This window comes from Folsomia candida, unplaced genomic scaffold (assembly GCF_002217175.1).
Source record: "Folsomia candida strain VU population unplaced genomic scaffold, ASM221717v1 Fcan01_Sc003, whole genome shotgun sequence".
NCBI classification, from domain to species: domain Eukaryota; kingdom Metazoa; phylum Arthropoda; class Collembola; order Entomobryomorpha; family Isotomidae; genus Folsomia; species Folsomia candida.
Window position 1 is genome coordinate 5011796 of NW_019091195.1, and position 13318 is coordinate 5025113.

The following is a 13318-nucleotide window of genomic DNA, read 5'->3' on the forward strand; positions in this document are numbered from 1 at the left end:
ATTATAATTGAGACATCCAATTCCGTTTATTCGCAATTGAATGATTTTTTCTCTCTCAGCTTTTCGGTATCTCACGCATCTGCCTCCACAATGTTCCACCAATTGAACTCGCCTATTTATTTATGCCTGCGTTATTTTTACTTTTACGACTCTCATATATCTATATTATTATATTCCACGTCAAAACAGCACAACTGCCATTGCCCCCACGCCACATACATGAATATGTGCTGTGCATACCCTTAAATGTGCAATATGCCATCATAACATTATCCTTCTTGCTTATTGCAGAGAGTCAATGTTCAATAAAAATAGAGGTTTGCAAAAGGATTTGGTTTGATTGGAATTAATACAACTGCTCAAAAATCGGTTGATTTGAATGTTAAAGATATATTTACTGTATACCGTACACATTCCCCCATTAAAAGATGTATCAGTCATCGTTAATAAAGAAAGCATTCTTGAATGGCACTTGGGAATCACTGGGAATGATTTGCAAAATCAGCCTTGTGTATGTCTTTGAGGAGCAGTGTTGTCAAAATATTTTGCATCTCAATGCGTCCCATTTGTTAAGAAGAGCACGCATTATTGGTCATAGCTGATTGCATGTCCGTGTAATTGAGAAGAGCCGTGTTAAATAAATAAGGAAAAAGTAGAGTTCCCAATAACGGTTCCATTCTATGTTTGCATTGTTTCACTATTTTCTCACTCGTTGTCATTTATTTTTCTTTATTTGACGGCATAACATTTCAGCGTGAGTACTTTGTGTGCAAATCCTAAGATATCCTGCATTGGCAGTGTGTGAGTCACGTTGCGTCATACATAATCCACAAACTTCTGATTGTGTCTCAAGTGTTTTCTTTGCACACTTTTATAATGTGGAATCGTGAGTGTTTTCAGGTTTAGAGTGTTGGTGAATTGACATTTGTTATGTCAGAAACACTCGTTGAAATAAGGAGGGTGAATGCCAGAGACGTGTAATTAGTGCGTACCTATGTGTACTGTACAAATGACAATTGAGGCATCCGAATGATAAACATGTTATTTAAAACTGTGCCATGATGATGGCACAACTGAAACACGGACCGGTCATCTTGTGTCCATGTTGTAATATGTTATTTCGCATGTCTCAATATGTTACTTGAAAGTATCATAGCAAAAAACAAACGTCATTAACACGTCTTTTTTCTGGCCTGACACGACAAATTCCATGCATTTTCATTTTAATTACACCTCATCGCACCTCGTCCAACTGTACTTGCGTATGAAAAGCAATAAAACAGATTCTGCTCTTGGTAATGACTCTTTAATCAATGGAGAACAATAAAATACTACTTAACTATTTACTAACAAGGTGCTAATCACATCCCTCTTGTACTTTTATAAGAATCATAAAATAAAAATTTGTTAAATTTGACACGCAAGCACATTGGGAAGACTTCATCTTCTTAGCGCATCACGATCACACACTTATTCGCAAAAAAAAGAGCAGATGAGAATCCTCAGTAGTCAGTCATGTAGAAAACCGAAGCAGATTGTCGTGGGAATATTTATTTTAGGTAATTTTATCAAAATAGAAATCACATTTTTAGTTGTACATTATTTCAGTTCCGAATATTATTGTCTGCCCCAAGCTTGTTTTGTCTTCCGCCACAATTGGTTCATTTCTTCTGAAAATTTTGGACCCCTCTCAACATGTGTAATCATGAATGGGAGTTTGGACGAGCGAAGATTATTGTGAAAATCATTGATGTCGCTTGTTGTGGTCGAATGATCGGATCCATTGTTCTCCTTGTAATTGAGCAGCCATTTTCGATACCGGTCTGGTTCGTACGAGTATCGGAGATTGAGATAGAATGGTTCCACGCCTGCCAGCTCCCTGAGTATGCCAAGCACGAAGACATCATCGATCCACAGAAATTTTACCTTGTCACTCAAGTCCAAAATTCTTTTCACGACATCTGGGGTAATTAGATAAGCTAGTCCCCCACAATACTTTGGATACATGGAGAAGGGATACTCTGACAGGTCTACAGTCCATTTTTTACCCTGAGTGTCGGAAGCTCGAACAGGTTTCGAACCTTCTGGGAAAACATTGCAGATCAATGTTCCTGGCATGGGTTTGATCCCATACGTTCTGGAGATGAAGTCAAAGAGTTGGAAAATGTCAATGAAAGCGTCATCATCAGCTTTAAGAATAAAGGCCGAGTCGGGACAAAAGCTGACGGCCCATTTGTAGCCCAAAAGATGTTTGTAAGTTAAGTTCTTATACGAGTCGATAAAGGACCCGGTTACAATATCTCCAAAGATTTGGCTCTCACGAAGTATTGAGCTCTCCACGAGACCAGCTTCCTCGTCTTCTTGGCTCGTCTTGCCCATTAGGAAGACCAGTTTAAAGGCCACGTTTTTGAGAGACTTCAACGAACCCCAGGTGGTTCTAATGGCTTGACGAGCTTCAAAATGAGCAGGAGCAGAGTGGATAATTATCATAAAATAAATCCCAGCATCATCTCCGCCAAGATGAGGATGATTTTCTGGCGTTGATTTACATACAGAGTCGTTATTGATGTCGAATGGGATGCTATTAATATTTAGTACAAATTTTTCAAAAGATTTCGGCATCTCTACACTTTGAACAGTTGTTGATTTGGGGTTGTTATCCGAACTAGTCGTTGAAAAAAGGTCGGATTCTCTTTTAATCACCACCCAGGACTGCAACTCCTCATTAATATTTACAAAGCGGTTGCCAATTCCCTGAGACAACTCGTCCACATCTCCGTCATAAGTGCGGATGAGGTACTTGATATTTTCGACTAGAGCATACACACTAATTCCTACGATGAGGATGCTGAAAATCTGAAATATTCAAAAGAACGGAATCAATTACCAAATTTAAATGTCAATATTTCATTATCGCCCATCATGAAAAACCTGTTTTAATAATATTAATATTTCTGAATTCCTGATGAGCCAACAGTTTTCAATTACTTTTTGTAAATATAATTAGGGTACTAATTCTCACACGCACCTGGAAGCATCGGTAGATGAATTTTCTACGACCTGGTGGAGTTGGGCTTGAAGTTGTTCGATTTCCTGACCCCTTATGGCTTCGACCATGATGTGACGAAGGGAAGTTGAGGGAAAAGAGAGACTCTTCGTCGACACATCGCGGTCTTGGTCCTCGTCCTCCTCCAATTTCCTTCCAAGACCTTGAGAATTCCCTTATCGGTTTTGTTGGTTGGGCAGAAAAAGGTGAATTGCTTCTGCTGCTGGTGGGTGGTGGTTTCCTGTGGGACGAGGCTGGTTGATGGGAAGGAAGTGGCAGGAAGGATTCATTGGAATAAGCGTATGGAGCAGCAGTATCCTGTGTAAGATTAACAAGCAAAATAAATTAGAGCCACCGTCATCATCATCGTAATAATCATCATCAATTCTTTATTTCGAGTTATATTCGAGAGATAAGGTCTATTAGTTCCGTTGTATGGAGACGACGACAGTGTTGTGACATGAAATAAAAGATGAACTGCTTTATTAGCGAGAGCAAAAAATTCAATCTATTAAATTGAATTGGCACTGAAGCGGTAGTCTTTGGAATCTCTAAAATACCACTTTTTGTCAAATACTAAAGCCAAGTTTAATGGCATGAGAGAAGATTTTGTATGTGTGTAGTAGCGTATATGCACCAATGATAAATGATGATAAAGCAAAAGTTGACTCACATACATAAGATAACGGATTGAGATTCGAGATTGTATAACCCAAGAAATTATTTGTATTTGAAAAGATTGCATTTCTTAATTTTTTTAGCAGCCAAAGGTTTTAAAGACGAGTTGCCACAAAGAAGCAGATGACCACAAAACAAAGCGACATATTTTGACTCGCAATAATCAGGTTGCTTTTTTACAAAAGTATATCTACAGGGTAAATCATTTGGTGGTCTGGGAAATCGTAAACCACAATCAATCATGCCGGACTTGACCTTTTGACACCTGACAAGACAAGTAGATGCGATGCAGGTGATTACCATGTTCTACTGTGTACAATTTCAATGTTAATACTCCCTGCGACACGGGCAAGTCTCATTTTGCCTCGCGCTTTATATAAAACATCAAAACCAGATCATGACAACATTTAAGACTCGAAACATCTCATTAAATTGCATTAGCAGTAATTATTTTGCTCATGTTACTCCATCAAAACTTGTCTGCCGTACAACCAATCATTAAATAATAACGAACATGTAACGAAAAGAAAGTCAGTCGGCATGAGGAAAAGTGTGAAAAAGTAAAGGATTCAGCTCTCCTCGTCAGTGCAGAGATGTATATAATCTCATTAAAAGTACTCCGCCCAAGTTACGACAAAGCAACTGCGATTGAACTCGTTATAAAATGCCAAGAAACATTGAATCCAACCACATCCTAACAAAATGCCACATTTTGGAAGAACAGCCTCAGGAATTATGTACATACATACGTCCGTCCGTCCGTCACCGAATATTTCAAATGAAACGAAAAAATGGTCATGTACATAGCCACATGTTAAAAGTTACGTGTCTTGTACAAGTTCTGGAATTTTCTCCTCTTTTATGACTGCGACGAGCACCTTTTTTGTGAATTCTTTTACATTTCTACGCAGACAAGTTTAACCCATTTCGTCATTCTTTCCTTTATTTTTTCTTCTTCTTTGGAAAGAATTGAAACTGTCGTTTCATTGTTTGAGACCGTTTCTCATTCCTCATCCGCAATTTTGTATAATTCTTCTCGTCACCCGTTCCGTCCTTCCAACTGCTACTCCCACCACCTATTCACACTTTTGGATCATCGCATTGTTCGCTGGTTTGCAAATTGCGTACATACATATGTCTGTTGTATAGGACGATTGCATGTGGCTGATGATTTGACCAAAGCGTAACTGGATACTTCGAACTTGGTCGTCGTCAGTGATTGTGAAGAAGACGAAGGATGAATTGACTTTGTCTGCGACTACCTTCATTTAAGAACGACTCGGTTTCTGTTTTTCTTCTGCTGTTTACGGTAAACTAGGAAAAAGTGGCTTGTCAAATCCGGGGAAATGCATTGCACAAGTGGAATAACATGGTTACACCACCACAAGAATGGGAGACACAATAGGAGTGAGGAAATGGCAAATGAATTAAGTTAACAAGAAGAAGAAGAGCCAGCAAGGAACCCACGACCAGACACTTGTGCCACGTTTTTACGTTATCTTCTGCCGAGATATTTTGTACGAATCCTTTTCTTACGACTGTTGTGGTGTAATAATGAGAATTTGAGAAATTGGAATTATTGTACAGTGTAAATTACCTGCACTATATAATATGTATACTATGCCTTGCAGAATTGTGGATTTGTGTAACATTGTCTTCTTGCCCCAGTTTTTTCTTATCCGTTTTCCTGCAATTTATTTCTGCAGCAGCACCTACATATCTACCACCTACTCAAAGGTATGGTGTGTATTTATCATGTATGTACAAATGGAAGAACCACGTACCTTCACATTCAATTTCTCGTATTTTTATTTGACATGTGGGAATGCGAAGGAAGTGAGTTATTACGTATGCAGAAGTTACTACTGGCGTTGGATTCATATGTTTGCCATTGCCCCACATTGATATTTATTTTTATAGTTTTGCCATATTAAGCTCTAATATCGGGGCAGAATTGTGCTATGTGCGGAACATAGTATGTTATTATGCAAGCTTATGGGAAATGTCGGTCGCTCGTACAGCGAAACCGTTTGACCTACAGAGATATGAGATTTGGATATTTCGAACCATTTTCAAGATATTTTGTAAAAGCTGTTTTGTCAGGTCCGAAATTCGGATTCTTTGAATTAGATGCATGATGCATGATAAACTGTAATTACAATTATGCCGAAATACTCCAGCTACAATATTATTCAGCCGATATCTACGAACCAGAGCTTTCCTGAGGTTCTAGGATGGAATTTGTACAAATTTTCGACCAGGCGCCATTTTCAACACTAATTAATTTTCAACAATTTTTATCGTACACGCTACATTTGTATGACAAGAAGAAAACATGTTTTAGACGTTATAGGAAGAGTTTTCCAGAAAACACAATTATTTGGATCTGCAACGACTGATGAGGTCAAATGTGACAATCTCAGAAATTTAGTTTTATACGCAATTTAAGGTGGAGAACTCAATATTCTGTGTAATTTTTAGTTTTTGCCACATCCCACGAGCTTCATAGCGATCACAGGGAGTTTTCCAAAATAATTTATTTTTAACAAACTTTGTGTTTTTTCGCAACTTCTATGTCACATAATAAAAATAAGTATGTTGCGTCCTGCAGAAAAAATAGCGGTTTTACTGCATAACTTGCTATATAGCTCATGTGTTAACCGATGACCGACTCTTGTAATCTGTTGTAATTATTTGAATGCTATAAATGTTATTCTCTATTCAACAAGAAAATTTAGGTGCGATAAAAAATAAAATGACAGTTTAAATGGAATGGTTATTTTTATCTGTGTTGTATGCACTCGCATATCTACGTACGCACAACTGACAACGACAAACCTCTTCGGAACATTAATTCTACTCATAAAATGCTTGAGCAGATAGAAAAAATATTTAACAGCTCGTTCTAATTCTTGCTGTCTGTTATAAATGTTTAGGTCCGTCCAATGCAAATTTACACACCTGTGACGCTCACAATAAATAAATTTTATAATTTTGCTCATTGGGCTGAATAAATTTAATTACCATTCTACAATGATTTTTCCACGCCTATTAGCGCAAAATATTATTTAACTCTTAACTAAAATTTGGGGATGCAACTCAGGTGCAAAGAATTTTCTCTCCGGCAGAAGATCACCATTGCCGATAAATAATGTCTGATTAAGAATGCAGGGAGGGTGCAAAAGTAGTGTGTGGTTGGTGTCAAAGTGTTTAACAGAATTGTATTTGATTAAAGAGAGTGGCCCCACACGTCCACCTTTGTTGAATTTGTGCAAGCTCAAAAATTAAGAAAAAATAAATGTATTCAGCAAACATGGCTGATTAGCATTATTGAAAAATGGTAAAGTAGACAGAAATTGATTGTATCAAGAGTATAAGGCGTCACAACCTGCTGGGTTTTACGGCTAGGGTTGGAATGTCTGATGCCTGTGTTTTACGCGATTACACATGATTTATAGGTAAACGCATGTATGGTGGATGCTGGAAGGATGGGAAAGAAAGAGCGACTCGCACAGAATCCCTCTGCTTAATAAATATGTATTATCAAAAGACCAATCACATTCATTTTTCAGAGAATCGTACAAAACTTGCGAACTAGAAGATGCAATAAGAATGTTGAAGCTCAAAAGAGGTGCTAATAATAATTACTGTTGTTCCATAACAAAAACAAAATAATTGCCAGATCCTGGATGAGATTTGAGAAGGAAACGTGATCTCTGAGCCGTGTCTCAATAAATCTTTGGCGCACGGGATTTATGATTACACGTAATGAAAAATGTAATCACGATTGATTTTTGAAAATAACAGACAAGTTGTGACCTTTTGACTTTAGCTAAAGTAATATCGAGTAATGGACGTGAACGAACACCTAATTTTGCACCCCATTTGAACCCTTTATAAAATCATGTAGATTGCAAACTCTACGAGTATTTCACACGCGTACAACTTTATGAAAGATTTTCTAATTTACTTTAAGTGCTATTACACAAAAAAATGTATAGTCTTTGGTCATGGACGGCAATAAGTTTATAAAATTTTCTTACAATATCTGGGCACGCGACACTTAGCAGCAAACTTTGTCCATAAGTTTGCTTACTCGCTGCCGCCCGGTTTTGTCCTCTTGATCCATGCATTTGTCGTTATTATCCACGAAAACGGTCAAATATTCACAATCAACCCATTAGATTATGTACTATGGATGTACTACAGGGGAGAAGCACTTATTATTGGTAATCACACCACGCCAAAATTAGTACAACTGTTGGTTGAGGTTAAAATTTCTTGAACAATCCGAAATATAATTTATCGTGCTATTGTTAGAAAAAAACCAGGTGCTGTCGACCCACCCACAAATTATTTTACACCAATTTAAACTTGAATTGAAGAAATAGACGTGCAATCTTTCGTGACATTTATAATTCACACTAGTCACTGCACCGACTAATTCTGGTCTTTTGAGTCGTCCTCGTCGCACAACCACAATACAACTTGTAGAAAATAATAATGTTGAACGACTTGATACTGGTCTGGTTCTCGTGGTAAATAGCACAACTTGGAATTAGTGAGGAAAGGCTTAATGATATGATCGTGGCATTGTGTTATTGTTGTGGTGGAGGTGAGAAATGTGAGAAATTTGTACCTGGGCAAATTAAGACACTCGCCGATCTCACTCCTCACTTGTCTCTCCTCGACATCAGCAAAGGCAAGTGAAGGCAGACCACATAGTCGCAAAATATCCCTGGTTTGTTGGGTGGATGCTGGCAAGACTTGATCTCACTATGCAATCACAGTAAATAAACCTGTTGCTCAAACATTAGAAGTTCTTTCTGCTTACATGAACAAAACTCGGATTTCTCAGTTTCCCTGTGATAAACAAATACAGGCTGAAATCGGAATAATGCTGCCACAAATCTGGGCTCATGTCAAACCGTCTCTTTCAGAATAAAAGTGTTGAATTGTTGATTGTGAGGTGAGACAAACTCAGTGGGGAGCTTTAGGTGCTGGTTCAACTCGTGCTTATTTTTGCGAATGGCATATTATTTTACGACACGGTTTTGCATGCCTGTGGTTCACTGTTCATCTGAAATATCTATTTTCATCGTTTACTGGCTTGAAACGTGACTTTGTGCAGGCAAAAAGAATTATAAATTGTTGCACTAATTGTATACAGTTGAGAGTGTACTATGTATGTATGTCCCGTTGGGGTGGATATAACCTGTAGGGTTGGGTCCATGAGCTGTTTACAACCAAAACCATTTTATAAAGAAGAAATGCTATTACATAAAATATGAAAACATAAAAATATGCTACTGTTCAAGTTATAACTTATTGTATCAAGTACTGGGAAATCCAGTGTCATTTTCAGACCAAGAATTTTGAAGACTCCATTTTGACTCAAAATTCCTGCTGTGGGGCATTGATTAATGTGTTACATAATGGTTCTATTAAGGATTTAATTTATAACTTTCTTAACAAGGGTGAAGTGGAGGATGTTAAGAAAGATATAAACTGTTTGAAAATTAATTAATATTCATTCAGCGTCATATTTACATTAAACAGGTTTTACATTTTTGGGGGATAGAAAACATCAGTCCAGTTGTTAGTTAGTCTGCATAGTGGAAATTCCAAAAATTCAAAGTAATACGAGGAAAGAATTTTTATTTTTATGCATAATAACGCATAAAATGTGCAATCTCATCGTAGTCCATCGTCACAACATCTCCACAAGAGCAACGAAATCATTGCTGGTGGCCAAATTGTTTTTGACAGTAGCAATTTATAAAATATTTAGCTTGTTGGTAGAATTCAAATGAACGAATTTGTAGAATTGTGCAATTACTAAGATGATAGAACCACATTGTGAAGTTAATGACTTATTTACTCGGCGACAACACTGTCCACTCGTTTTTTCGTATCTGCTTGATAAAGGCGAAAAAATAAATAAATATTTATGTAGGTAAAACATCTGCTGGACGGACCTCCAAAGTTGCGTACAAAATTTCAAACGCAGCAAAGTATTTTGATGGTTAAAAAACTGAATTTAATCATTGCTTTTCAACATGGATTTTACAAAAGGATCTAACGAGCATCTGCTAGTCTTTTTTGGCAGAAGTAAAATCTTAGCTAGAGAGATGAATTTGTAGTAATTAGCTACAAAAGCTTTGGGTCAAAAATCGGTTTAACAGTCAGAAAGTAAATGCAAATCATGTTAAATTAGTGCGATTAGATTTTCATCATTGAACTGGGAGGGGTACTTCGCTGGCTACCAGAATGAAATGCTCATCCTGAGTCTCATTAACATTTTTGCTTATGCTTAACCTGTCATTATGGTATTTTGTGGCGTAAATTGTGTAAATAATAATTAGGAATGATTATTTTGCATTTAAAATTGTTGCCTACACTTAGTTCAAAGACTTTTAGAGATTCCATTATAAAACAAAATTGTTTACTGAATTTTTGTAAAGATTTGATTTATGCAGTTTAATTAAAATTAATTACAAAGCAGAACTCAGGGCTGATAGAGCGACTCGACTGGAGCGAATTGCCATAAAACGAAATCATATTATTCTCACGAGCTACAACTTGACTCGAGATAACTCTCATCCTCAGAACGACGAGACTAATAATAATATTCAGACCACGTTTTGAAAAGGAAGATGAGAGGGCAGGCAAAGGAGGAAAAAGCTAGCTAATAAAATCTAAAATCCAGAAAATCCCAACTACGCCTTCACTTGAACTTGTTTGATCAAGATAATATTATCGTAGTGCTGCTTATTAATGCATTTTATTGTTTTATCCATCCTGGGTTAATCTTAAACAAACTGGCACAACTTTAATTTTAATTTAACCGGAATGAGGTTTTACGCATGAATTGATAGAGTAGCGTCAAACGTGCTTTTTCACAAGTGCAAATGTACATATGCACATCATTGTAAGGGAGCTAAAGAGACGCCAAGGTGAAATAAGATTACTTGACGATAAGCTGGGTAATTTCATAAGCATGACCATGAGAATATTTTTCGTATTTGCGAACTTGTACGCTGAACAATGTGCATACTTATGTATGTACACATATGCACTTGTGGAATATCTGTACACAGTTGACAAAACACAATTGGTGCAACCCCCGTGAGCTAATCCGGCTTAAAAAGTTTAATTAATTGCCACTCCCTACGGTGCTTGTATTCGTGATATCCGCTTTTCGGTGTCTTCAATTTAAATTTAATTAAACCATTGACGCGTTTTCATTAGGCTAACCAATCTTCATTTGACGAGTTGATACATATGAAAAATATTTGTTGAATCCAAATATCTGCATTTAACTTTCAACAAGTGATTTCAATTTGCTAACTCGTGGAATCAGTTGTTGACATACGTGCATAAAATCGTACTCAAAATACTGAAAGGTTTACGCTTTCCCTGGAGAAAGTGGTTCCGAATTTGAGATTGAGACATTACTACGCTGAATAGAAATATATCGGATTCTGTAATCCACTGGTTATCCAAAAGACTTTAAAGTTTTTAATTTCATTGATTAGAGCAGATTTTAGAATTCTCTCCGCGTAACGTTGTTCATCATCATGCTTCCAAATGAAATATATACAATTTTCTTGTAAATTGCTTTGTCTTTGACCACACATGTTCTTGCCATTAAAACCAACAGAGGCTATTTTTCGGATCATCCCTTTATTTGTTTTCGCCTCTCAACTTTGCATATAAATTGTCAATTACGTAAAACTTTATGAAGTTTAGGATCACCCCCACAAAGTCTAATTTATCTAATGGCACAGGAAATAAACCGCTAGATATGTTAAATATCTTGGTCACGTTGTCTCAGCTGCAACTGTGCCATGAATTATTGAAAGACAACCACAATCAACGTCGTGTGAGGATGTCGACGCCATTTGCTGGCAATCCGTAGTCCTTTGCATTGTCGTAAAAAGAGCCATTATGTGGAAAACTGAAAAATTAACTCACACGGTGACGAAATAATATTCTACCAGGTGAAACATCGTTATATATTTATGACTATCTCGAATGCTTGACAATTCAGTGTGCTTTCGACACTTGAGAATATTTATTAGAACGGTGGGAATATTTTTAATCAGAAACACAAGCAGCGTGTAATATCTGTGTTAGTATATATCATTATATTATTGCCCAAGTTCAACATCCTAATTGCACCAACGTTAAGATTCTGATAGTAGAGAGAAAAGTTACTAGTTCAATGCAATGCGTTAATATTTTTGATTAAATGTAATTGGAAACAATGCATCGAGAATAATTTATGATGCCTAAACATGAAAATTCCATATTTGTCAATCTTGGCAACTGTTTCACTTACTAAATATGTAAGTGAGCAGTTAAAACTTATCACCTTTGACCGACTTACATACATATTTATTAAAGCAAGTAAAATAAGCTCGCCCACTGAACAATTAAGCACAACAAATCTCTAATTAATTTCTAGGTTAATTTCAAAAGCTAGCTTTGAAACAATGCGCAAATTAGAAGGAATTATCATGTTCCAAACAAAGAACGGGGTTCGTCTTTCTTGTGGTTACAGAATTAAGTTTTCAACAATGAAAATAGTTAAGCAAGAGTCACGACCTTCACATGGTGATTACCATAACCGTAACAAAAATAAGAAGATTTGTATGCAAATCACTAGTGTGGGTGACGGCATTAGGACGTCGAGAAAATCCACCGTATTTACTTGCAAAATCTTTGCACATAGCCGAACTTTGCAAAATGCTCTGATAAGTAATATCTGCACTTTACGAGAGTCAATTAATGGTGGGCAAATGATGCAGGTACAATAATTGTCTTTCATCTAAACAAGGGATACACAATGCAGGAAGGGAACAGCGAAATATTTACATATTGTGATGGTAAGTAGTTTTGCAAGCTAGTTGATGTCCAAACTTTGCGAATCAACCTTCCCATAATTCTTGTGGAGAATAAATTAGATATCTTATGGCATAAATTAGATGTCTTTGGAGGGGTGAAGGAACAAGATGGAGCTTACGTACATACATATGTATGTGTATTTATTGGATATGAAAATGGAATGGGCTAGGTCAATCCTGCCGTACATAGATCGCTTAATATTTGCACACAGGTTTGCTACTAAATCTTGAAATATGGATAACATTTAGCGCTATTAAATGACCAGCAACACCTTAGTATTGACCAACTAGTGTTGTTATTTAATCGTCTCGACTTATTGAAACTTTTAAGTTTTGTTTTCCTTGCAAATATGTAAATGCCTAGTATAATCCTGAATTCCTACAAGACTGAGAGTACAAAGAGGCAATCATATCATAATGCATACTCGGTTGACGCAAACTAGGTACATACTATGTACATAATCATAAGACAATTATCAGACTTGCAATTTTCTTGTCTTGTGGGATAGTCAGCTCGGAATTTCTAATTTTTGCAAACCAGTCCACTCTTTAAGCCACACAATAGATTAATGTATCGTATTAATTAAACATTACCTTTTTGTGTTCATATGCCAAAAATTATATTTTTGAGCAAGTTTTCATTGCATGTAATATTTATTAACAACTCAGTAAATTATGCAAATTA

At 36.6% G+C, this 13318-nt stretch overlaps 1 protein-coding gene across 1 annotated transcript; it reads right to left on the reverse strand.

The window, feature by feature from the left end:
• Window positions 1-1287: 1287 nt before the first annotated feature.
• LOC110845938 lies at window positions 1288-8437 on the reverse strand. The gene is made up of 3 exons (XM_022092498.2): window positions 7768-8437; window positions 3029-3364; window positions 1288-2856 (listed from the first exon to the last, which is right to left on the reverse strand). The coding sequence occupies exons 1-3, from the start codon at window positions 7855-7857 to the stop codon at window positions 1618-1620; spliced, it is 1665 nt and encodes a 554-aa protein (XP_021948190.1). The 5' UTR covers window positions 7858-8437; the 3' UTR covers window positions 1288-1617.
• Between the last annotated feature and the right edge of the window lie 4881 nt (window positions 8438-13318).

Excerpts from the sequence above, each read along its gene's own strand:
- LOC110845938 (XM_022092498.2), bottom strand. The coding sequence starts at position 7,857 with ATGCATGGATCAAGAGGACAAAACCGGGCGGCAGCGAGTAAGCAAACT. Across the intron at positions 3,365-7,767 it reads GTGTCGCGTGCCCAGATATT|GATACTGCTGCTCCATACGC; the intron begins GTAAGAAAATTT and ends AATCTTACACAG. Across the intron at positions 2,857-3,028 it reads TCATCTACCGATGCTTCCAG|ATTTTCAGCATCCTCATCGT; the intron begins GTGCGTGTGAGA and ends TGAATATTTCAG.